Source organism: Rhinatrema bivittatum, chromosome 2 (assembly GCF_901001135.1).
Source record: "Rhinatrema bivittatum chromosome 2, aRhiBiv1.1, whole genome shotgun sequence".
NCBI lineage: Eukaryota > Metazoa > Chordata > Amphibia > Gymnophiona > Rhinatrematidae > Rhinatrema > Rhinatrema bivittatum.
In genome coordinates this window covers 326,388,886-326,416,195 of record NC_042616.1, presented here as the reverse complement: position 1 = coordinate 326,416,195, position 27,310 = coordinate 326,388,886, and the positions used below count along the sequence as shown (strand labels likewise).

Genomic DNA, 27,310 nt, shown 5'->3' with positions numbered 1-27,310 from the left:
CTAGTTCTCTTTCTTGGGTTGTAGCACCTAATATGGAACCCAACATTGTATAATTAATTATAGCATGGGTTATTTTTCCCTATATGCATCACCTTGCACTTATCCACATTAAATTTCATCTGCCATTTGGATGCCCAATTTTCTAGTCTCACAAGGTCTTCCTGCAATTTATCACAATCTGCTTATGAATTAACTACTCTGAACAATTTTGTGTCATTTGCAGATTTGATTATCTCACTCGTCGTATTTCTTTCCAGATCATTTATAAATATATTGAAAAGTAAGGGTCCCAATACAGATCCCTGAGGCACTTCAGTGTCCACTCCCTTCCACTGAGAAAATTGTCCATTTAATCCTACTCTCTGTTTCCTGTCTTTTAGCCAGTTTGCAATCCACGAAAGGACATCGTCACCTATCCCATGACTTTTTACTTTTCCTAGAAGCCTCTCATGAGGAACTTTGTCAAACGCCTTCTGAAAATCCAAGTATACTACATCTACAAGTTCAGCTTTATCCACATGTTTATTAACTCCTTCAAAAAAGTGAAGCAGATTTGTGAGGCAAGACTTGCCCTGGGTAAAGCTATGCTGACTTTGTTCCATTAAACCATGTCTTTCTATATGTTCTGTGATTTTGATGTTTAGAACACTTTCCACTATTTTTCCTGGCACTGAAGTCAGGCTAACCGGTCTGTAGTTTCCCGGATCACCCCTGGAGCCCTTTTTAAATATTGGGGTTACATTTGCTATCCTCCAGTCTTCAGGTACAATGGATGATTTTAATGATAAGTTACAAATTTTTACTAATAGGTCTGAAATATTTTTTAGTTCTTTCAGAACTCTGGGGTGTATACCATCCGGTCTGGGTGATTTACTACTCTTCAGTTTGTCAATCAGGCCTACCACATCTTCTAGGTTCACCGTGATTTGATTCAGTCCATCTGAATCATTACCCATGAAAACCTTCTCCATTACGGGTACCTCCCCAACATCCTCTTCAGTAAACACCGAAGCAACGAAATCATTTAATATTTCCCCGATGGCCTTATCTTCTCTAAGTGCCCCTTTAACCCCTCGATCATCTAACGGTCCAACTGACTCCCTCACAGGCTTTCTGCTTCGGATATATTTTAAAAAGTTTTTACTGTGAGTTTTTGCCTCTACAGCCAACTTGTTTTCAAATTCTCTCTTAGCCTGTCTTATCAATGTCCTACATTTAACTTGCCAATATTTATGCTTTATCCTATTTTCTTCTGTTGGATCCTTCTTGCAATTTTTGAATGAAGATCTTTTGGCTAAAATAGCTTCTTTCACTCTGTTGGTTGCCTGGTGGCTCTCCTCCAGTGATTTTGCCCTGATCAGCCAATCATCCAGGTACGGATGGATGAGAATTCCTTCCTTCCTGAGTGACGCCGCCACTAATACTATGACCTTGGTAAAGGTCCGCGGCGAGGTGGCTAACCCGAAGGGTAAAGCTCGGAACTGGAAATGTTGGCTCAGGACTTTGAAGCGTAAGCAGCGCTGGTGATCCCGATGGATTGGGATATGCAAGTAGGCTTCTGACAGGTCCATGGATGTGAGAAACTCCCATGGCTGTATTGCACTTTTGACTGACCGCAGAGTTTCCAGGCGAAAGCTGGGGACAGTAGGTGTCGGTTGACTGACTTGAGGTCCAGGACGGGCCTGAAAGTGCCCTCTTTCTTGAGTACTATGAAATAAATGGAATAATGCCCAGAATTTATCTCCCATGCAGGCACTGGGATTATGGCGTTTAGGGACAGGAGCCTCCGCAAGGTAGCTTCCAGTGCCGCCCTCTTGAGGGGTGGACATGGAGATTCCACAAACTTGTCCGGAGGGAGCCGAAGAAAGTCCAGGTAATACCCTTCTCAGATGATGGTGAGGACCCAGTGGTCTGAGGTAATCTCGACCCACCTGCGGTAGAATAGGGTTAGCCTGCCCCCTATGGCTTCTTCCCCCAGATGGGTCGGCTGATTCTCATTGTGGGGTGCGGCCGGGACCCGAATCCGAGCCGGTTCTCCTCTTGTTGTGCTTGGTCCGAAAGGACTGGTTCCTGGTCTGAGAACGAGGTGCTTGGTAGCGAGCCCTGTAAGGGTGGAAGCGCTGAGAGCTTCTACCTCTGGATGGCCTAGAAAAATGGCGCTGGCTCCTCCTTGACCTGTCTTCTGGTAGATGGGGTCGCTGCCGAACAGGAGGGATCCCTTAAAGGGCATTCTTGTGAGGCGTGTCTTGGAGGAGGAGTTGGCCGACCAATTTCATAGCCAGAGCTGTCTCTGAGGATGACACTCCCTTGACTGCCGTACGGACTAGGTCGGAGGCTGCGTCAGTGAGGAACGAGAGAGCTGATTCCATTTCTTCTCCCGGGGTGTTGTTCCTAGCTTGAGATAAACAGGAATGCGTCACCACGGTGCAGCAGGTCGCAATTCGTAGGGACATGGCTGCCACCTCAAAGGCTTGTTTCAGAATGGCGTCCATGCGCTGGTCATGTGCATCCTTGAGGGCCTCCCCCCCCCTCCACCGGAATGGTGGTGTGCTTCACAATTGCGCAAACTATGGCGTCTACCCTAGGGCACGCCAGCAGCTCCTTGGTTGCCGGGTCCAGGGGGTACATGCCAGATAAGGTCCGGCCCCCTTTGAATGAGGCCTCCGGCGCATTCCATTCCAGATCGATTAGCTGTTGTGCTGCTTGTAGGAGGGGAACATGGTGAGCCGTTTGGCGCAGGCCCTCTAGCAGAGGGTTCATTCTAGGTTCCCCTGGGGTGCCTTGGCCCGGGATAGCCAGCTCCGACAGGCATTGAGAGACCAGGTCTGGGAGATCCTCTTTAAGAAAGAAGCGTCTCATGGTTCGATACGGTTCTATCCCCGAGGGAAGCTCTCCCTCCTCGGGGGGCTCGCCCTCTTCCTCAGAACAATCTGAATCCCCATAAGTGGGGCTTCCGGGTGGCGAGTGGCCGTGCCTAGGTCTTGAGGGTCCAGGGGCGGGGTTCTCCGGTACATATGGGTCTGTTCGGGGGATCAGACTGCATGTTGACAAAGGCATGAATCCCTTTGAATAATTCCACCCAGGAGAGCGAAGCAGGTTCTAGCCTTAGGGGCACCAGGTCTCTCGGGTTCCCTGGCTGCTCACCGCTGCCTGCTAGGTCCGGGGTGTTCCCTGAGGAACTGGCAAGTACGCTGGGCTGGGACCGGCCCTGGCCTGGAACTCCCAGGGCCTCCTCACATTGGGCAAATAGGGAGTCTGCTTCCTCGCTCTGTGTGGCTCTGAGGTGGCATGCTGAGCAGCGGCCTAGAGCTCTTATGCCTGTTTCTGGAGGTGCTGGCTCTGCGGACGCATGGGCTCTCCTACGCTCCATCTCGTCTGTTATCTCTATGCGGTGCGCTCCCAGCTGGAGTATGCGCCTTGTAATATGCGCGGATCCCCGTGCGCCTATCTACGTGCGCCAATCAACGTGCGCCTATGAACGTGCGCTTATCAATGTGTGCCTAGCAACGTGCGCCTAGCAACGTGCGCCTAGCAACGTGCGCATAGCAACGTGCGCCCATCAACGTGCGCCTATTATCAAATATGCGCCCAATTATTTTCGGGCGCCCAACATATGCGCCCGTCGCTTGTGCGCTCAGTCTGGCCTGAGCGCTAGAGTGAGGCGATGAACCAGGGAAATGGTGACGGCGAGCAGGCAGGAAAAATGGCGACCTCCTTGGCGGGCTGCCACGTAGGCAGACCCCGCTAATCCTCGCTTCCTCGGAGACCCACAAGTAAAGATGTATGCCTTACCTTGTCTTCGGCGCTTCCCGGCTGCGACCCGGCCGGTCTCCGGCTGCGGGGGGAGAGGGTGATTACCGTCACCGCCGCGCCCGAGGAAGTGCACCTGCTGCCCCTCTAGGCCGCGCCCGAACTCGTCTCGCTCGGGGGCCAAGTCCGCACCGGGACCGAGGCTGCCTCTGTGCCAAGCCCGAACCCTTCTCACTCGGGGGCTAGGTCCCTGCCGCGAATCGGCCACCGGACCGAGGCTCTTACCTCCGAGGGACCACGGAAATCACCTCGGGAAACTCAACTGGGGGAGGGACCGAATGGTATCACCGCAGGAGTGCGGGGCTCGTCTTCAGGTAGGACTCTTCTATGAGTTTAGTCGTTAGAATTTGGAAAAACGCTCAGCGAGCGTGAGGTAGCTCCAAACTGCTTTGGAGACGGAAATTACTGAGTTGCTGCACTTCCTGCGGGGGTATATGTACCCCGTGCTGACGTCAGATCCGTCTCCAACTGCTAGCACGAGCACACTATACCCATTTGTTTCGAGTCCATCTGCTACACGCTAGGAAAACCTAATTTACATCCACCGCTTCTTGCCATGCCATGGGCCCCAAGCAGTATCTGCAATGGACACCTCTGATCTCATTCATCTGCCAGTTCAAAAGACCATTTTTTTGTTATGACTAACTATGTTGCTTATTTTTGATAATGAATATAAATGTAATTAAAAACCCAAACCTACACTCAAATCATTTATTACACAACTCTTAAACATCAACATAAATCTAGAAAATGGTTACTCATCTTAAAAAAACAAGGATTTCTTCTATGTCCGTACTGAAAACTCCAAAATCAAAACACTTGACATGAGCCCATGCTTCAGCAGACAACGCTGCCTGCTTCAGGGGATTACAATTTAGACTGGGACAACCATTCACTGTATATTACTCTGTTGCCCATTGTAGGGGTCAATCAGTTCAAAAGTAGCAACTGTTTTCTGGATAACACTAATCACAATGGTAAAATGTTCCCCACATATGTGAACTAAATTATCTCTCAGAAAGACCAAAAGATAAGTATTGAGTCCAAAAACAGTTCAAGTCCAGATATCAGCCGGTGCTTTGAGGTCAAACTGCATCGGGGGAAATCTTAAAACACTTATCTGTTTTAAGTGATCAAATACGGGTGTACACTTCAAAACTTCATGTGAACATAGAATCCTGGATATGTCTCTTCAAACAAATGAATATAAGGTGACAGTGGCATGAAGGCATTATGATCATCGATGATGTCTCAAAAAACGTGGATTCAGTTGATTGGGCATTTGACATCTCCAAGTACTGGTGTCACTGCGCATAACCTTTCCTACAAAAAAGAGAGAATTGATCACAATCCCACACATCACAAATGGACATCAATTGTAAAATAACATGAACATATACTGAAAGGGCACCCTGTTAAAACTATAAAATTCTCATTAAAACAACGTAGATTGTGGGCACTAGAATGATCAAACATTGGAGCTTCCTGAATAAATAACGAGTATATGCCCCACTGGTCACTCATTGTCTGGAGTTTCAACATGTGTTTGAGGATTTGAGTTTTTGCATTCTTAATGTTCCCACCTATAATTATCGGGGGTGGTGGTGGAGATTTTTCCACCAGATTAATACAAATAGAGCAGTCATGGATTAAATGCTGTCTTGGACTTGTCTTGTATTTTTGGAGATTTTTATCGTTCAACAGGGTGTTCATTCAGTATATGTTCATGTTATTTTATAGCTGATGACCATTTGAGCTGTGTGGGATTGTGACAATTGTCTCTTTGTTGCAGGAAAGGTTATGTGCAGTGACACCAGTACTGGAGAGGACACATGCCTAATCCACTGAGTCACATTTTTTTGAGTCATTACTGATGATCAGAACATCTTCATGCCACTGTTACCTTATATTCATTCGTTTGGAGAGACATATCCAGGATGCCATGTTAACATGAAGTTTTAAGGTGTATACCCGTGTTTGATCGCTTCCGACAGATAAGTGTTTTAAGATTTCCCCTAATGCAGTCTGAGCACGAAGCACTAGCTGGTGTCGGGACTTGAACAATTTTTGGGTTCATCACTTACTTTTTGGTCTTATTGAGATAGTTTAGTTCACATATGTAGGGATTTAGAGTGCAATGTTATCAAGCGTGACTTCTGGATATTTGAGATATTGAAATAAGGATTGTTTAACATCAACAGTACACATCAACAGTACACCAAAACTGAAAAATTTTAACGGGGTTAATGATGAAGAAGAATCACATTGGCTTTTTTAATCAGATGGTATACCGGCTTGCAGAAAACCCATTTTTAGATAGTCTATTAAGGTGTTTGTGAAACAGCGACCATATTTATTTGGTTATTTTCCTTCTCTCTTTATATATTTATTCTCAACTTGAGTAAGGTTGTGCATTATTTTATGGATGTTTCTCTGTTTACTGACCACCATGTAGGGGATACAAGTACATGTGTATTTTTATATACATACTGCGGTGCTGTTCCTGGGGCAGGGAGGAGAATGGAACACATGTAGTTTTGATTACAAAAAAAACTCTGTGCATTTTATTGTAAGAAATTACCCTGCAGAGAAAGCAAGAGCAATTTTCTCTGGGTAATTTTTTGTTAGGTAATAACCAGGCAAAGCTACCAATGAAGTTTTGCTCTGATTACTGGTGCAAGTGAAAGAACCTGTGACATATGCCTCAACACAGACACTTCTGATTATTGGCTCCCCAAGAGGTTAATTTTAAACATCATTTCAAAGGGTAAAATGGTGCTTCAACCCAGGAATATGGGTCTTTTGAAAGCTGCCCTCCTTATATATAGGTAAATGTATGGTGTAGGGCAGTGGTCCCCAAACCTGTCCTGGAGGGCCACCAGCCAGTCGGGTTTTTGAGATATCCTCAATGAATATGCATGACAGAAAATTTGCATGCACTGCCCTCCATAACATGCTTTTACTCACATTGACAAGAGGCATTCTCAGGCCTGGACCAAAACATTTTGGGAAGCAGAAGAATATAAAACATGAATAAACGTGTATAAGTCTTCTTCAGAAAACTACCCACATAAGGTATTAGGTGTAAATACGGGTGGGTAGTTTTCCTGAGGTTATTGTAAAAGTGAAAGTATGCGCGCAATTTCAATTTGAAAATCTGTGCAAAGTCTGCAGTTAAACAATTTTCCCGACAATGCACTTATGCAGTCAGTCAAAATATTATCCCTAAGCGAGTATTTTTATAACTGTACAGTGGGCTGAATTCTGTGTGCCTTTTTAGATACAGACTTTACCCACATTTTGTAAATTAACAAGTTTGTTTTGAAAATTTGTGTACAAGCACTCGAGTATATACAGAAATTAACTCATGTAAAGTTGCAACTCCTCTTTGGAAGAAATTAATGATGTGGATTAACTTCATGAATACTTTTTAAAAATTTTGCATTTCTAAATATATCTAAAATTAAGACAAACATGATACAAGCAAAAGAGTATACAAAGATAAATAATTATTCAAGCTCTTAACAAATTCAGAACAAAAATATACATCCTAATATACCTTTATTAAACCACAAAGAAAGAGTCCAGGAAAACAATGCAAAGAACAATGCTAGGAAAATTGTAAAAATAAAATTATACAAGAGGATGAAAGATTCTATAATGCTAGAAACGCAAGGGTTCATTTTCAGAAGGATATAGAGAAATAAAGGAAAATTAGTTTCTTACCTGATAATTTTCGTTCCTGTAGTACCAAGGATCAGTCCAGGACACCTGTCTTACTCTGTCTCCAGTAGATGGTGCAGGTTTGGTCACAGCCCTGGTTCCCTGGGATTTTTAGTGGTCAGGGTTAATTGGTTTAGTTTTTTAAAACAAGGAACTTTTTTGAAGTTAAGGATTCTTTCTATTTTTGGTTTCCCGCTGGTCCTGCCTCCCAGGGGGGTTGCAAGGTTCTGAGGGGACCATCCCCCCCTGGTTGAGGCCGCTGCTAGGGTTGAGGACCCGCCTTTTGTAGTAGCAGCGTTGGAGGTGACACCGGGGAGCCCGGTTCACTCACCCCCACTGGAACAGAAGCCTCAGGACCGAGGACAGCGGCAGCAGTTTCAAAAAAAAAAAAAAAAGGTTTGAGTTTTATTTTTGCTGCGGCTCCTTTTGTTTAAGTGCCGGCTCTCCGTTCCTTCGGGGGGGGGGGGGGGGGGGGGGTGCTGTTTGGCGCGCGTCCGCTTCGTTTTAATTTAATTAATTTAATTAATTTAATTTTTCTTTCTCCTCACTCGCGCGGCTCGCGGCCTGCCGAGAGGCTCTGTTTGCCGCGCCTGCGGCTCGGCCCGCGCGCGGCTGTCTAGGGATGGAATTTGCTCTGTGTGTGTTTCGGGCGGCGAGGGTCCGTCCGGGGGCCCGGGCGCCGCGATCGCCGGCGCGCAAATCTTCTGTCTCTGCAGGCCCGGGGGACCCGTTCCCGCTCAGCGCGGGAGTGGCGGCCATTTTAGCTGCAGGCAGGGAAACCACGAGGGAGGCAGCTGGAGATGGCGGTGTGCCTCCCGCGCTTTCCCCGCAGCAGCGGCCCGTGGGGGGTGCCCCCGGAGGAGCTGGATCTCCCGCACGCTCCAGTTCAGAAGAGTCCAGTTCCGGGTCTTCTTACTCGTCGGATTTCGCGCTTTTGTTGTGCAAAATTTTAAAATGTAAGCGGCGAAGTAAATCAAAGAAGTCAGGTGCAGCGAAGGGGTCTGGCAAGTCAGCCAGAGCCCGGAAGAGGAAGTCCATGGGCCCTGATGGGGGCGCCGTACGACGCAGCCGGCCCTTGCGGGATGCCCCGCAGGACACGGACTCCAGCTCCTCTTCTCCAGGGGAGGATGACCCAGCCGAGGAGCCCCTGGGGGGGGGTTGATGGTGCGCCGGATGAAGGTCCTTCTCAGCCGGCGGCGGGAAAAGGTAACCCGGCCGTCTAGGGGGACGACCCTAAGGTGGTCCGCTTGTTCCGTAGGGAGGAACTGTCCCCTCTTATCCCGGCTATACTCCAGGAGCTGGGGGTGGAAGCACCTGCGGTGGTTCCCAGACAAGGAGCTAATATGGACCCAGTGCTGCTGGGTCTCACGGGGCCCGCGGTGGCGTTTCCGTTCATTTTCACGGCTTCGGACATCCTGTTCTGGGAGTGGGACACTCCGGAGTTGGGCCTAAAGGTGAGCAAGGCCATGGATAGGCTCTACCCGTTGCCTGAAGAGGCACTGGAACTGCTCCGTCTACCGAAGGTGGATTCGGCGGTGTCCGCCGTGACGAAGAGGTCGACGATTCCTGTTACGGGAGCCACAGCTCTCAAGGATATGCAGGACAGGAAGCTGGAGGTACAGCTGAAGAAAATTTTTGAGGTGTCCGCTCTAGGGGTCTGTGCAGCCATCTGTACTAATTTCGCTATGCGGGCCAGCCTGCGCTGGGCGCAGAATCTGCAGGCTAACGCAGGTCTCTCGGAAGGGGAGGCCAGGCAAGCTGATCAGCTTGAGGCGGCGATTGCTTATAGGGCTGATGCTCTCCATGATCTCCTTCGTACCTCGGCTAGATCCATGGTTTCGGCGGTGTCGGCTTGTTGGCTCCTCTGGCTTCGCAACTGGGCGGCGGACGGATCATCCAAGGCCCATCTAGGGGCCCTGCCGTTCAAAGGGAAAGTTGTTGTTTGGCAAGGAGTTGGATGAGTTAATGTTGTCCCTCGGTGAGAATCGGGCATTTCGGCTGCCGGAGGATCGGTCTAGGTCTCGGTCTTCTTTCTCAGGCCGCTCCCGCTTCCGCGGCGGCAGGAGATCCCGTCCGCAGAGGGCCGCTGGCTCTTCTTACCGTTCGGGGCCCTCACGGTCGTCCTCTTTGTCCCAGTCCTTTCGAGGGAAAAGATTCGGCCGTCAGGGGGGAGCCCCGGGGGGCGCGGGGCCAAAATCCTCCCAATGAGATGCGGCCGGTCCATCCCTCGCAGCAGCTGCGGTCGTTCGTCCCAAACGTGGGAGCTCGGCTGCAGTTGTTTTGCCGAGGAATGGGCCAAAATAACGTCGGACAGGTGGGTCCTAGACGTGATAAATCACGGTTACGCGTTAGATTTTGCACGGACCCCATTCGACAAGTTCCTGGTGTCGCCATGCAAGTGCCCCATAAAGCGCGCAGCGGTAAGGGGAACCCTCCAACGCCTGCAATCCTTAGGGGCGATTTCCCCCGATATAGAGAAATAACTCCGAAGTTATTTGGCTCAATGAATATATGGACAGTAAGGCCTAGATTCATCAAAATGCAATACATTTCACATGAATAACGCCTGGATAAGGAAAAGGGGTGTAGCAATGATCATTTTAGAGTTACTGCACCATGTGCTATTTTAGCGCTTCACACAGGTAATTTATCGCAACGTGCATTAATGTTATCACGTGCCCAGACAGGGATTTTCATATTTTGGGCGAGGGGGAAAGCGAGAGAGACACTCTTTATAAGGCTCTCATAGTAGTAAACTATTTATATCACTATAGGAGGGTCATCAAGTAACTCGAGGTAAGGTTTTGGTGGTGGTCTAGGGTTTTGGGGCCAGTTTTACTGCACAGTGAGACATGCGAACAGCACAGTACACACATCAATGAAGATTTGACGTGATTTTGAGAGAGGAAAGTCACATAAAGATGCAATTTCTACCATGATCTCTTGCCCTAGCTTGATAGTGCCCTGGTAGAGTCCATCAAGCTAGGGAGAGAGAACCTTGTAGAAATCTCATCTTTGTGTGACTTTCCTCTCTCAAAATCATGTCAAATCTTCACAGACGTCTACTGTGCTATTCGTACGTCTCACTGTGCATGTAAAACTGACCCCAAAACCTCACCTTGAGTTAATTGATGACCCTCCTATAGTGGTATATATAAATGACAATCATGTGTGCTACTCCAGAGGCTCTCTCTCTACTCAAATCCTCTCTCCAAAAATGCCCAAAATAGGATTCACGATATTTATCTCGAAATCACAGTTCAGGCATATCGCACAGCTTAACGCTAGGAAAAAAGCTGTCATTTCTGGCGTTAAAAACATGCGATACGTTATCGAACGCTACATTAATGCCCCTCATTTTCATTGATCCCATCCAAGCTCCTCCCCAACTCCTCCCCTTTGAATACATTTCAAAAATGTACATTTGCGACGCACATTGCGGTATTTAGTTAGGTTAGCCAGATAAGCATCTGATTCACTAAGGGTTTTTTCCCATAGCTGCAAAATGGGAGAAAAGCCTTAATGAATCTGGTCCTAAGTTATTTGGCTAACTTCAGCTAACGTATCTGGCTAAGTGTGGTTGGGCTAAAGACCTATCCTAAAGTTAGCCGGCTAACTGTAAGATAGATGGCTATATTCAATACTGCGTTGTTGTCCTGTGGGAAGGTGAATCGTCATAATAACATAACATAAGAAATTGCCTTACTGGGTGAGATCAAGGGTCTATCAAGCCCAGCATCCTGTTTCCAACAGTGGCCAATCCAGGCTACAAGTACCTGGCAAGTACCCAAACACTAAGTAGATCCCATGCTACCGATGTCAGTAATAGCAGAGGCTAAACCCTACGTCAATTTAATTAATAGCAGTTAATGGTCTTCTCCTCCAAGAACATATGCAAACCTTTTTTAAATCCAGTTACACTAACTGCACAAACCACATCCTCTGGCAACAAATTCCAGAGCTTAATTGTGCGTTGAGTGAAAAAGAATGTTCTCTGATTTATTTTAAAAGTACTACTTGCTAACTTCATGGAGGAGCCCTATTCCTTCTATTTTCCGAAAGTGTAAATAACCGATTCAAATCTACCTGTTCTAGACCTCTCATGATTTTAAAGACCTCTACCATTTGCCCCCTCAGCCGCATCTTCTCCAAGCTGAACAGCCCAAACCTCTTTAGCCTTTCCTCATAGGGGTGCTGTTCCATCCCTTTAATCATTTTGGTTGCCCTTCTCTGTACTGTCTCCAGTGCAACTATATCTTTTTTGAGATGCAGTGACCAGAACTGTACACAGTACTCAAGGTGCGGTCTCATCATGGTGCATTACAGAGGCATTATGACATTTTCCTTTTTTTCACCATTCCCTTCCTAATAATTCCTAACATTCTGTTTGCTTTTTTGACTGCCGCAGCACACTGAACAGACAATGTCAATGTATTAACCTCTGTGACGCCTAGATCTCTTTCCTGGGTAATAGCTCCTAATATGAAGCCTAATATCGTGTAACTACAGCATGGATTATTTTTCCCTATATGCATCACCTTGCACTTATCCACATTAAATTTCATCTGCCATTTGGATGCCCAATTTTCCAGTCTCTCAAGGTCCTCCTGCAATTTATCCCAATCTGCTTTAGATTTAACTACTTTGAATAATTTTGTACCATTTGCAAATCTGATTACCTCACTCATCGTGTACTGTGTACAATTCTGGTTGCCGCATCTCATAAAAGATATAGTTGCGATGGAGAAGGTACAGAGAAGGGCAACCAAAATGATAAAGGGGATGGAACAACTCCCCTATGAGGAAAGGCTGAAGAGGTTAGGGCTGTTCAGCTTGGAGAAGAGACGGCTGAGGGAGGATATGATAGAGGTCTTTAAGATCATGAGAGGTCTTGAATGAGTAGATGTGACTTGGTTATTTACACTTTCGAATAATAGAAGGACTAGGGGGCATTCCATGAAGTTAGCAAGTAACACATTTAAGACTAATCGGAGAAAATTCTTTTTCACTCAACGCACAATAAAACTCTGGAATTTGTTGCCAGAGAAGGTAGTTAGTGCAGTTAGTGTAGCTGGGTTCAAAAAAGGTTTGGATAAGTTCTTGGAGGAGAAGTCCATTAACGGCTATTGATCAAGTTTACTTAGGGAATAGCCACTGCTATTAATTGTATCAATAGCATGGGGCCTTCTTAGTGTTTGGGTAATTGCCAGGTTTTTGTGGCCTGGTTTGGCCTCTGTTGGAAACAAGATGCTGGGCTTGATAGACCCTTGGTCTGACCCAGCATGGCAATTTCTTAAGTTCTTATTTTCTTATGTTCTTAATCTCTTAACAGTGCAGGTTTCTCATTGCCAGCGGTAGATTGGGAAAAGCAGCAGCAATACAGAGTGCTGAGTGGAAAATGCAGTGTGCAATAAAAGTAGAATGAAAAACAGAAGGTAAAAGCACAGTAGGTAAATGGCGCTCCTACCTGGCATCTATATGACACCTGTTCTCTGCTGAAAGATGTGCTATACCTGATATGGCCACTAAGAGGTAGATTTTAAAAGCTGTGCGCATATGCGGGTGGGTTGCGACTCGTGAACCCAAAGGGGGATGATTTAAAAAAAAAAAAAAAAAACACGACGACATGATCGGCCCATTTCCAGTTCCCTCCCAGTCTGCTCCAATTAAGAAGCGGACTGGGAGGGAACTTCTCTATCCCCCTATCTATTCTTTCTCCCCTTTTCCCTCCCCTCTTGTCCCTGCCCCCTAACCACCCCTATTAGAATTTTTTTTGTTTGAAAACTTACTTCATCTTCCGATGTGAAGTAAGTTTTGTGCGCCGGCTGGCTGCCGATGCGAGCTTCCCCGAGACAGGGACTAATAGCTCCCACCCAGACCCCACCCTGGCCCACCACTTTTGCTTCCAATTGGTCTTCGGCGCATACAAGGAGATACGGGTGTGTCCGGGGCACTTTTAAAATCCCCACAGCCCGGCCACACCCATACGTCCTTGTTTTTTTATGTGTATCGGCGTTTGAAAATGTTGCCATCAATGTGTATTGTTAGTCATGACATACAGCATTTTTGCACTGGGGAAACATACAAGAAGTTTCTCTCTACTGACTCTACCTATTCTTGTGGCTAGGCTGTACTCACTTTGGCTGTTTGAGAAGCTAGGAGGGAAATTTTGACTAAAATCTCTGAAGTGTAGTGCCCACTAAAGGAGGATCATTCAGGGCAGCCAAGTATAAATTGCAGTATACAGAGACAGCTGTAAGGGTGGATAAGAGGAGGATAGAGATTACTATACAGACCTGCATGGCTAACTACATGCATGGCAGTGAATGGGTAAGAGTTTGATTGCAATTGGGTATCCTGCAAGGGCCTTTACTGGGGGTGGAAATCAACCAAAAGTTGCATCAAATAAAAGAGACACACAGAAATTTTAAGAATAATAAACTGTTATAAAATATTAATAATAAAGCCATTAAAAACTAAAACAACAATAACATTTGGAAAGGAGTACAAAATGTTATTTATATTAGAAAACTGACCAGGAACTTTGGGAGGCCAGATCCTGCATGGCCTAGGAAGCTGGGAGGTGTAGCAGTGGCCTCATGGCCATAAATTCAAGAGCTACTGAGAAGTCCTCTTCAGCCTGGGGTAGTGGCTCTACCACCTCCACAAGTCTTCTGAGATCAGCTCTAACTCTGCTCATTTTCTCTGTTATCCTCAGCACAGTGTGGCCCATAGTTGCCTGAAACCCTGTCTCCTGGACTGAAGCAGGTGCTACAGCCATTGAAGTAGCCTCTGCAGCCATGGGGGTACAGTGCTGACTCTGGTAAAAAGTCACCAGTGATGTTGCGCCTCCCTCACAAAGCACTGGCTGGGTAGCCTCAGGACCAACATTCCAAAGTTCCAGGGCAGAATGTGAGGAAGGCGAGAAGGATGGTCTGGCTGTTGGCCCAGGGCCTTCCATGGGAAAGGGGGAGAATTGGCTGCTGTGCTGCTGCAGGGACCACTTCTGGTGATGGTGCCAGAGGGGGGCTACTCTTCTCCAGCGGCGGGCACAAATACTATAGCAGCTGGAGAGTCCAGGAGCTTGTCTCCTTTTTTTCTCCATCTCCTCCTCCGATGAGTTGGATGTTTTCTATGAAGAAAGCTAAAGGTGTGCGTTTCAATCCATCAGCTTGTGTGCTCCAGGGTGTGATGGGCATCATCATAAAAGCATTGGTGGGAGTGGTGGAAGCAATGGTAAGTGCTTCTAGCAGTTGGATATCGTGTTCTTTAGCAGGTGGCATGATCATAGATAGGTTCCCTGAGATACAGGAGGCTCTGAAAAGCTGTCTTTGACAATATAATACTTAGCTAGTGATTAGGGCTTGGAAGAAAGCTCAGTGTCAAGGTGCTTTATGTTGGGGTATGCCTTAGGTTGCAAGCTGTCAAGGGCCAGGATGTTGCCACTAGTCTATGGGTGTTTGTTGAATGGGAGGCATTGTTTACTTGATTAGATTATAAAATGTAGGATTTAACACTCTCTTGAGTTCAATACTAGGCTTAAGAGTACATAACAAGTTCTGCTTCATGATATTACTGCCCAAGACCCAGGGAACAGGCAAGGTAGAAGTAGCTTGCATCAGGGCTTCTTGATGCTGTAGGCAGAGACAGAGTCTAGTAGAGTTGCAGGGCAATAGTGGGAGCAGTGTTGGAAGCAGGAAATCCACAGACCTTGTTGACATGTCCTCGGTTATTTTATAAATTGTCTCCATGTTCCTCCTGCTAGGCATGCAGCTGGTCCAGCCACTCCCCCTTCATTTATCTCAGCTCTTCTTCTTGAGGTACTCAATCTACACAGATAAATAGTAATACAGAGCTGTTAGTTCAATATAGCTAAATTAGTTACCTCAAGAAAGGAATGCTGCCATGTTTTCATTTGAAACCTTCAGTCTATTTCATGGCTCTTTGCTCTCCCTGTGGGCAGCTATATGTGATGTCCACCTGGCCAAACATTAAAGCACAAGAGGGACAAATGTAGAACAGCCAACATACCCCCATTTCAGGAGGGATTTAGAAGGCCAATGCAATCTTTCAAACAACCCCATTCTGATGTATTATCATTTGAAAGGGATGAATCTGGGACAACAAATATTACACAGCTTTGGGATGCAAGTTTACAAGTAATATCGGCCCAATTGTCTCCCTTCTGCAACATAGATACTGTTCAGCTCTGCAACAGGGGTCAGTAATAAAACTAGACCCATATCTCTGAGGATATTTTCCTTTCTTGGACCTGTTCTATACTTAGGACCATTGTCTATCATTGTTCCTTTTTCCCCCAATCTTTTATTAAAGACTTTCAGGTCTGTACATTTGCTACACATGTACGCAGGTCATATGATTAACATAATATAAAACAAATTCAGCATCCATATATTCCCTATTGACACTTACCCTACCAGAAGCTCACAATGGCCACCTCTTGCCTTCACTGTCGCAATCCTCCCATCCCAAATATCCTCTAACTCTGCCTACCCATACCCTCATATCCTAATTGCCCCATGACCCACCCTCCACAGCCTTACTTGCCCCTTAGTATCCACAACCCATCCCCACTAAATTTCCCCAATGTTCCCAACCCCACCCACATTTGCCTCCTAACACTCCCGACCCACACTTCAACACCTCGACCGCCCTAACCCACCCTACCACACCCCAACTGTCCCCCTAAATGCCTCCTAATATCCACACACCCCTCTCCCCATCCACCTTCCTAGTTCCCACATTTTACTTACCCTTCAGGGGAAGGAAGCCAGTTGATAAACCAGGCCTGCTGGTTCCTCCAGGCCTGCCTCATTCATCGATTATGCCGTCTGACCTTCTGGATATGGAAGAGCTGGTGTTTATCATTTATCACCAGGGATGCCAGCATATGTATGTCTCTGATAGTGGTTTGGCTGCCTTGCCAAGAGGGGCATCTTGGAATGAGCCAGCCCCAGAAGTTTGAGCACATACAATAGCTATTTGTGTAAATAGTCACATGAAGTTACTTACATGCAAACATTTGTGCGAATACCTATTACCGTATATGTGCATGTGTTTTCTGTGAAAGATATGTGTATTTTATAATCTGCACAGACGTATGCATGCAAAGAATAAAATATGAGGTACTTCTGTGCGGCCCCATATACACACATAAATGTGGCTATGCCTAGTTCTTTTAAAGTTTTCCTCTAAGTTTATTATGTTACACAGTTATGGAATACCTTTCACTGTATTCTACTTTTCACACATATTCATTTGTCTAGCTCAGTATCAACAATACTCTTCAAATCCCCACCTAATATAATCAAGGAGTCAATCAAATATGTGTAAAAACAATGTTCAATATGATCAATCCTTTCACACAATCTACTGCAAAGAAACAGGAGTAAATGTTCAATATCTAAAATGGTATATTCTGTTCAGTTAACGAAAAACTGAAATGTGAAATGTCAGGTAGCCTTGCTTCACAAAACTATATGCATTAAAGATGATTCAAAAAAATCAGTCAAAATAAAATGCTAACAAGGTATTGGATCACACCCTATCAGATTAAATCCTAGTGGATAGTATTTCTGCCCAGAACATGGGATTATCATTGCCTGGCAGTTGATCATTAATAAAGAAGCATTATTAAGCTGAGTATGGCGAAAGTGACAATTTTCCATACAAATTCAGATGCCTCCATTAATGATTGAAAAATATAATCTTCCCTTTTCAACTTGGCCAGGAATTATAAAATAAAGCAGATTTTAGGTTACTTTCTGCCCAAATTTCTCAAACTTCAGAACGTAACCAGTTTCCTATAAATGTTTTCAAAACTTATCTTCCAACATTTTTGCCATTGTTTCAGCTACCTCCATTACTGCTGTCTCTTAACGAGGAGTAGAATTATCAGCGCCATCATCTGCCATTTTAGATTCAGGATCTTTAGGCTTGTCATCCTTTTTACCTTTCTGGAATGACTTTCTTGACATTATCCTGACCTTTTTTCCCCCCCAATGAACCCATCCGTTCAAAAAAGGGCAGTATATGTTAGAGAAGTTTTAAGCAAGAATTCATCAAGAAAAGGATAGAATGGCTGTGGATGGGCTGACAGGTCTCAGAGTAATGCAAAGCCATATCCATCCTACAAGGTCACATCATGTAACCTCCTTCCAAGTTATTGTAATAAAAGACTTCCATAGCATAGTATGAAATGTATAAAACTTTCAAATTCAGGACTCAGATTTTTTCAGTTGTCCTTGAAGTACTTTAGACTTTCCAAATAAATCCAAAATTAAATTAAATATTCCTCTCCAAAATACATAAAAAACCAAAATGGTAAAAATTTGACTGATGAGTTTCCCTTTTCACTGGCAGCTCATTTGACCAAAAGGAATTTATTAATGAATGTATATACGAAGACTCTGGTAAGTGGGTACAATCAGTCAACTATTTTATATTTAGAATTTTACATTAGATACCGGTTTCTGACTAATAATATGTTGTTTTAAAGAAGACAAGGCCTGATATGGCCTACCAGCAGATGCCAGCACTTTTGGCAGATTTTGGCATTCTTAGGGCAGATTTGGAGGGCAGTGGTGAACAAATGGAGTGATCAGTGAAAAGACAAGATGGGGAGAAGGGGATGGGACTTAGTGATGAGTTGCATATGGGAAATATTTATGTTCATCTACACAAAGTAGAATAATTGCAACAGGACATATTGAAGGGTTAATTTGGGCTTTATTTGCTATCATATACTATATTACTACGATACAAAAACTACATATCTTGAATAAATTGTATCAAAAATCTAAGGAAAAGTGATGCTTTTTATTCAGAAGAGTTTATGGTAAAAGAAGGCAAATTTCAAGACTTTTGAAAATTGTTTTTAATATGGGTAAACCTGTGCTTACCTAGTAAAAATGTTTTTAGAAATTTGACCCCCACCTAGTACAAGCAAAAATATGTATGCTGTTTCATAATAAATATACTTTTACTCATCGGGAAATAGGGAACAGGATTAGGTCAGAGAAGGAAAGTACGCATGGGGATTTAATTTTAAAATACCCATGCAAATTTGTACCTGCTTTAAAGTACCCTCACTGGCCCCCATTTTCAAAGGGAAACTGTGAAAATCAGTTTGCTGATCTGAGGGTACAAAGTACCTGTAAATAAAAGGATCTTATAATAGCAGAGGGCAACTTTCAAACTGTATTCAGAATTTTAAGGTATGCAGGTACTTTTTACCAGCAGACTTTTCCGTCACTTTTCCATTGAAAATTGAGTTGGAAAAAGTACAAACACAAGTAACTGAAGACCAACTTCTGTTGCATTGGGGGGGGGGGGGGGTGTCGAGAGAAGCACAAGCAGAAGCCATATTCCACATTTTTACAATTCTATCGTCCTTGATGATGTGGATCCACTTCAGAAGAATGGGATCCATACCCTCACTGGAGGAGGTTGGCCTCAGAGACACTGAAAACTAATGCCAAGGCTAGGCTGAATGCATCTCCCTCTGCCAACCTTTAGCAGGCAGCTGCTGCAGCAGAGTAGGAGGAGCTCTATGATGATGAAAAGGCCAGAAGGGGTGTCTGGAAAAATGGATATCTGTAGGTGAAGTACTGCCATCTGGCAGAAGCTGGCTGGTTTCTTGCCGCTACAGACAGCAACTGCCATGTATATTGATGTTCCTTAATTATAACCATCGTCTCTTGCATCTTTTCTCCCATACAGGGCACATCCACCAGGTAGTCATGTACTTATTTACAGAGACCACTTGTTCACAGCCCCGCATGTCTCCTTACTTCTATAGAGAAAGCTTCATACATGGAGCAGATGAGATGCTCCCTATACTCAAGATCCTCCATGGTCTGGCAGAATTTTGCATGCTCAGGGTCCAATGATTCCATCAAAGGTTAGCTTTTGCACACACTATTTGTTTAATTTACTGTATATTCCATCTTTCAGACACTTCAAAGCAGATCATATTCAGGTATTGGAGGTATTTCCCTATCTCCAGAGGGCTTATAATCTTAGAGGATAACTTTAAAACATGTGCGCCCCTATACACTTATATAGAAGCACGTGCACTTATGTTCATGTATTTTATATCGTGCACATGCACGATGTAAAATATATGTAAATCTACTCTAGTAACTCCTCTTACAGTGGTATAAATAGTTTACTTTTTTGTGAGCCTGTACAGAGTGTCTCTCTCTTTAGCTAGCAGCTCAAACCACAAATTGCGATAAATCCTGTTCGGTTGGAAACGCAGAGTGGGAAGGACTTCTCAGCTCGCGATGTGAAAATAATGCGGGCAAGATAAATTTAACGTGTGTTGAGAAAAAATACCTATGCAATGTGGTACCAGGAAAATTAGCCTAACCACGGCCCCCCTCCCCCTTTTTTTTTTTTTTTAAATCGCAGGTGCTATTTTTGTTACATTTATAGCAAAATGATGTATCTAGGCCTATATGTATAAAATGTTGGCCCACCAGGACACAAACATTTTTTACACTTGTAATTTTGCTCGCACATGCTTACTTACAATTGTATGTTTGGATTTATAAAATAGGAGATAAGCGAGCACTTGCTATTTTACATGCTCAACTTTTTGAAAATTCACCTTTAAGTTTGTATATAAGGCAATGGAGGGTAAAGTGAATTGCCCAAGGTCCTGAGGAGCAACAGTGGAATTTTAATCCTGGGTTCGCAGTCTATTGCTCTAACTGCACCATGAACAACTGGTGAGCTGCAACCTTAGTGCTAAGCATGAATACCTGGGAGATCTTTCATACACATCTGTCTTTGGAGCCTTTCCAGGACGCGTGTTCCCAATGTGCATTTGTCCTCTTCAATGCTGACTGCAGCTCAGAATAATACTCTACTTGGACTACATCAAATCTGCTGAGGCCTGGACTCTATATTTCAAATCAATCTTTCTGGCTACCAGAAGACATGATATCAGAGCTTCTCACATCCTGATTTGCAGATCCTTGAGGAAGATACATACTGGAATGGACACAGGGTTTATCAGAGGTTGAAGAAATTACAATAACCCAGAAACATCCGGTTCTCAGATTTTTGTATTGTAGTAATATAGTATATGATAGCAAATAAAAACCAAATTAGCCCTTCCAATATGTCCTTTGCGATTATTCTACTTTGTGTAGATGAACATATACATTTCACTTATACAACTCATCACTAAGTTGCGTCCCCCTCTCCCCATCTTGTCTTTTCACTGATTTCTCAATTTTTTTTACCACTGCCCTCCAAATCTACCCTAAAAATGCCAAAATCTGCTAAAAGTGCTAGCATCTGCTGGTAGGCCATATCAGGCCTCGTCTTCTTTATAACAACATATTATTAGTCAGAAACTGGTTTCTAATGTAAAATTCTATATATAAAATAGTTGACTGCTTGTACCCACTTACCAGAATCTTGCGTATAAACATCCATTAATAACAGTTTCATATTGGTCAACTATGTAAGAAAAAATAGCTTTTTTATCATTTTGTTTTTTTTAATGTATTTTGAGAGGAATATTTATTTTAATTTTAGATTTCTTCGGCATCCTGCTCCTTCCAGACATTGATGGATAACGTCTTCACCAGCTTATCTAAAAAGCAAGAGCAGTTGAAATTTTCTGAAGGAGTTGTATGCTGAGGAGTTCTGGCAGGAGATCTGATGGAATTATCCTAGATTCTTCTTTACCTGGCCACTAAGAGATTCTTAACCAAGATCCCAAGGATAATGAAAGAGACTGAGGAGACCAATGTTGATCTGAAGGGGGAAACAACTGGAAGGAATACCTCTGGAGGAAGTGAATCATCATAACAGGACAGGGGCTTACACCTACTGGAAGAAATCATTGAGGCAAAGAATGAGCCTTTTGCAAGCTCTGCAGGTCCCTACTTTGTGGAAAAATTCCTCCATCCTGGACATGAAAGGCTCCAATTTCCCTCTTGTCTTCAGGACTTTAAGAAGCAAAGACATTCTTTACCAATTCCAATAGCTGGGCTCCCACTGGCTAAGTAACCCTTTGCACTGGAGTTGGAGGAGAAACATATTTTTGGACACCCAGTAAGACTCATCTTTACTGATGGTTGCTGGCAGAGCCAAATAGGAGCTAAAAAATGCAATAAAGGTGGGATCTGATGCACTTTGCACCGTAAGTGCCATTGTGAGTCAAGTTTAGTCATGGCAAATGTAGAACTACTCTCTGTGCCGATGCTCTATCCTTAGTAGAAAGATGCTTGTCCTTGCACATTGAAAAGCTCCGCTCTGACAATACCGATGGTGCCCAAGGGACTCATGGTGAGAAGAGAACTATGTCCTGGAGTGCATGGTCTATACCAAAGAGACGGATGGTGCTCGGGCCAGTATTGGGTTCAGAAAGAGCCATATCGATCTTCTGCACCAGAAATGATGAGGCTACCTGGGCCAAAGAAGCAATTTCCCATCAGTGAGTCAAGGAAGGGTGTCCTCTGGTGGAGTCTCAAGGAGACAGCACTGGTTTCTTGGGAGTCGAGGGAAAAGGCTCTGGCACAGAATCTTCGCTCCTCTTAAGCGCTCTTCTTGGCTCCTTATCAGGCATCATGGACTTGAGCATCTCACTCAACCCTTAAATTGTGGTTAGATCCAGTGGCCGACACCACATGGTGGAAACCTTCCCTAACTTTGGGAGAGAAAGGAAATCAAATCCTGTCTCAGCTTCTTTTGGCGCTGAAAGTCCAAAGATGCCTTGAGGAGGAGCGGTTCTATTGCCTGCTCTCATATCGAGGTTTTGGAATTTTCCCGAAGAGCCTTCATCTTCCAAACATAGTATTACTACATCCTGAGGGACATATAGTCACAACTGAGACAGTTGTGAGCATTGTGATCTGCACACAGGCAGCAACAGCAAATGGAATGAGTGTCAGTAATGGACATAGAATGCCCACACTTGCAAGCTTTCAATCCTACCATAGAAGGGTAACTAGTACAGCAGAGTTTAAAAGAAGTTTGGACAAGTTCTTGGAGGAAAAGTCCTTAAGAACACATTAGCAGCCAGGTAGACTAAAGAAAGCTAGCACTATCCCTAGGAGTGAATAAGAGGAATTAGATCTACTAAATAAGATCTGCAAGGTACTTGTGATCTGGATTGGCCACTGTTGGAGACAGGGTATTTGGGCTCTTTGGACCTTGGTCTGACCCAACAAGGCAATTCTTATGTTTCTTTCCAGAAACCATAGGCTTCTTGGCTTTTGATTTTGCCATTCTGTTTTTGGTAGAACTGTAAAGTTTGGTTTAGGGGCTGCCAAGGCAGCAAAGAACAAGGGAAATTCACCCAAAAATGTGAACTGAAGACAAAAGGCCCAAAAAAAAAATATAAATAAATAAATAAATATATATATATAAAAGATTGGCAGTAAAGGAGATACAAATAATTAACAACTAATTTTTAAACAGTCTGATAAAAATATACACAAATCAATGCAAATAAATAGAATACATAACATACCATGGCCATGTTTTGGAATATCTTTCTGCATCAGGGGTAATTAAATAGTCAAATTCATTGATATATCAAATATAAAAGCAGGCAAAGTACAGAGTAAAATGGGCAACAAAGTAACTAGAGATGGAGATCAGTAGATGTCGATCTGCTGGTGGAAATAGCTATGCCCAAAAACCCTATTAGTGAGACAGCCATTCAAATATCCAGGCACATATCGCACGAGTGATGAATAAGCACTCTCCCTTTGGTGGCAGTTTTTATCCAATCCACTTAATGGACAAAATTCAAACCGACATCTGCTCAGCTCAGGCCGGGAAAGTTTTCCCTTTGAAAACAGATGCAAAGTCTGTGGGTAAAAAGAACCTGCAGATTTTACACTTCTGTGCATAATTTGAAAGTCACCTTTTTTAGTTCATTTATTTTATGTTTAGGTTAAACTAATAACTTTTTGTTGATTAACAAATTAGCAGTAGTAGAATGCACTGCAAAGTGATATGATAGTGTAAAACTCTGTAAAAACTATGATGATACAGAACAAGGTGCAATGCTTTACCTGTTTTGAGCATATCAAGGAAGCCATAACGCACATATGTGGTGTCAGAAAAAGCTTCAATCTCATAATTAAAACACCAAGTACAGTATATGCTACCAGCTGTAAAACATGGTATATTAGCTGCAAAAAAAAGAAACAAAAAAGGAGAAGGAACTAAAGTTTCCATTTATTTTCATACAAGATTTAAATTTAAAGTTAGCCCATAAACCACATTATATTTTACATTTAAAAAATCCCAACAAAATTGATATCCACAGCAAATTCACATAAGATCATGGCAAGATCATGATGGAAACCATGGCAAAGTGAGACTTATCTGATTTGGCAGAGTGATTTGGCAGAGTGAGACTTAACTGTATTTGGCAGAGTGAGACTTAACTGTATTTGGCAGAGTCCAAACCCTATGATAAATATACATTTTCTATAATTCTTTGAATTCTTCTACCCAGTCCTACATTCCATGTCCTTCCTCTCAAGATAAAATGTAATATGCTTCCTTTGCTATTCAGGCTTCTATAGTAGAAATTAAAACTGGTCTGAATTGAAATGTGATATGCAATTCATTTCTACTACAGAATGCCAAGGACAGCCAAATAAAAGGAAACTGTTCTTAAGGTTATGTCTTTTGAATACTTTCCAATTTCTTTCAGGTTTAACTTGTATTTTTTTATCATGCAAAAGTAAATACAATGTAATTGTGAAAAAAAATTAGAAAAAACATTTAATAATTCTAAGCCATAAACTATACACGATGATCTCTTCATCACTATTCATAGTACCTCAATTTTAAAAAAAGAAATACTTAAGTACAAAACATTAGATATTCCTAACTAAAAGAACTATTTTCTCTATAAAAATAAATAGTATTTTCATAAATATCCTTGCTAACAATTTAAATGTTTAGGGTATAATTCTACTACATTGGGCAAAGGTTGAAAAAAAAAAAACCCCAGCCAAGGAAATTTAGGATGATCAGATGATATACAAGTTTGCATTCAGAATTCTGGAATAAGAGTGGAGATACCCCACTGAGCATGTACCAACTGCTGATGTCAATGTCGGGAAAGAGTATGAAGAAAAAAGTAGATACTTATAGATCCAAGAAATTTGTGGTGCTTTTCTTATGATCTGCCAGAAGTTCAGGCATATAAAAATCATAGAAGAAAAGCTAAAAGTATTTTCACAACTTCTCTTTTTCATACATATCACTATTTTCATCCTTCATGCTTAAAATAGGGTTTTACATGTGTAGATGCACTTGACCTGTGTAAGTGGGCTTTTGAAAATTATACAATACTGAACATGCCATTGAATTGTCAATAGGTTTTACTCGTGTTAAGTTCACTTAAGCAAGTAAATGGCTTTTGAAAATTGCTATACAAGTATGTTACATTTACATGTATAATTCCATTAAAAATTCACCTGTAATTGGGAGGGCATGTTAACTCGTCTGCTCTGAATAAGTTTTCAGGAAAACACAATCACCTCATCATTTCTGGCAAGGATTACATCTTTCATTGAAAACTCCATTAGATGTACAGATATATCAGCCATCGGAAAGACAAACCAGATACCACTAGAATGAACATACAAAGTAATTTCTGACCATGCAGAAAGCACCATCCCGCTGTGGCCTTCGATCCTTCAAACTATTCTTCCCAATAGGGGCCACGTGGAAAAGGCATACACAGCAGCTTGCCTTCCGGTCAGGCGTGCATGAATGCATTGATCCTTAAGGACTTCAGATCTCTCCTGCGACTGAAGAATCGAGGAATTTTTGCACTGCGAGAAGTCACCAGCAGGTCTATAAAAGGAAGAACCCAGAGATCCACTATCAGTTGGAATGCCTCATCCGATATTACCCATTCTCCTGGGACCAGAATCTCCCTGCTGAGAAAATCTCCTGAAGATGCACTTCTGCCCATTCCATAAGTTGGTCTGTCTCTTGGGATACTTGTTGGCTCTTGGTTCCTCCCTGTTGATTGATATAAGCTACTGTTGTTGCGTTGTCCAACATTACTCAGACTGCTCGACCCTGCAGCTGAAATGTAAGCACACCAACCAGACTACCCAGGCTTACAACCGATTGATGTTCCAGAGAGACTCCTCTGTATTCCAGCACTCTTGTGCCATTCACTCTTGACAGTGAGCTCTGCAACCTTGGAGGCGCGCATCTGTCATTAGTACCAACCAGTCCAGCAACATCAGGGAGACTGCCACTTGCAACCACCACTAGAGATGAGAGTGGCCTTCCATTGGCAGGTAGAGCTGAATCGAATAGTCCAGAAACTGCAAGTTCCATCGAGACAGCAGGGAACGCTGAAATGGACACAGATGCGCCCTCGCCCACAGTACTACTTCCAGGGTTATCGCCATCAATCCAAGCACCTGTAGATAGGACTATGCTGTCGAGCGTATAGTGATCACTAAGAGATGCGCCTGCGCCATCCACTTTAGAATATGAGCTTCCGTAAGAAAAACTCTGCCCTGCTTCTTGTTGAAACATACACCCAGATACTCCAACAATTGAGATGGTTAAAGATTGCTTTTGGCTAGGTTCACCACCCAACGAAGTTCCTGGAACATGGAAATCACCTTGCAGGTCACCAGATGTCTCTCTTCCAGAGTCTTAGCCCAAATCAACCAGTCGTCTAAATGAGGTCAGGAGAGTTGCCCAGGCGTATGGGCTCCTGGACTGACAGGGTGCACAGGATCGGAAATCAGACCTGTCGCGGCCAATGTGGGTCATGAAGCCTCAATCCTGTTGGAGCTTCACGAGGGTCTTGCCTATGAACGGAATCAGAGGATATGAGTATAGAAGACTCGCACTCCAGGATTGGGTGAAGGCATCCACGGCTGGTTCTCTGTCCTCCCTGTACAGGGAGTAGAAGTGACTCACTCTGTGGTTCTGAGGGGATGCGAAGAGATCCACCTCTGGCCAATCCCACCTGTGGAAGATCTTGTTCACCACGGAGGGGTTGAGGGACCACTCGTGGGGATGGAATGTCCGACTGAGGCGGTCCGCCACCACATTCTACGTCCCTGCCAGGTATACTGTTCACGGAAGCATGGCCTGGGACAAGGCCCAGGCCCAAATTTGTACTGCTTCCTGACAGAGTAGGTAGGAACCTGTGCCCCCGTTTGTTCACGTACCACATGGCCACTTGGTTGTCTATATGATCAAGATAACCTTGTGGGACAAGGATTTGTAATGCATAGAGGGCATACCACATCGCCCAGAGTTCCAAGAAATTTATTTGGCATCTTGCCTCGGGCCTCCACCACACACCAGGTGTGCAGAGGCCGTTTACATGTGCACCCCAGCTGATGTTGGAAGCATCAGTGGTAAGGATCACCTGAGCAGGAGAGGGCTGAAACGTAAGTCCCTTGCTCAGGTTGGCTTCTTGGCCCACCAGGCGAGGGAGTCCTGGAGTGGCTCGGTTAACAAGACCAGGGCGGAGTATTCCTGAGAGGCCTGGTGCCACTGGGAACACAAGGTCCACTGCGTCATTCTCATGGCCAGGCGAGCCATCAGGGTGATGTGAACTGACGCCGCCATGTGGCCAAGCAGCTGTAAAATCAAGATGGTGGAGGCCATCCGTTGATGGCGAATAGACCGGGCCAACCCCGCCAGGGTTGCCACACGATCGCTGGGGAGGAATGCCCTGGCTAATGTGGTGCCCAGGTCCAATCCAATAACGCTGAGCCGTTGG

The 27,310-nt window shown here is 44.1% G+C and overlaps 1 protein-coding gene across 5 annotated transcripts in view; it reads right to left on the bottom strand.

Annotated features, from left to right (window-relative positions):
* DPY19L1 (dpy-19 like C-mannosyltransferase 1) overlaps positions 1-27,310 on the bottom strand; it is a 414,496-nt gene that overhangs the window by 106,890 nt on the left and 280,296 nt on the right. For 4 of the 5 annotated variants that reach the window (XM_029589768.1, XM_029589771.1, XM_029589770.1 and 1 more), the window contains one exon: positions 23,598-23,717. The exons of the other annotated variant lie outside the window; for it this stretch is intronic. In XM_029589768.1, coding sequence (XP_029445628.1) covers positions 23,598-23,717 — 120 coding nt within the window. The remainder of the gene's footprint in view (positions 1-23,597; positions 23,718-27,310) is intronic. 5 annotated transcript variants of the gene reach the window in all.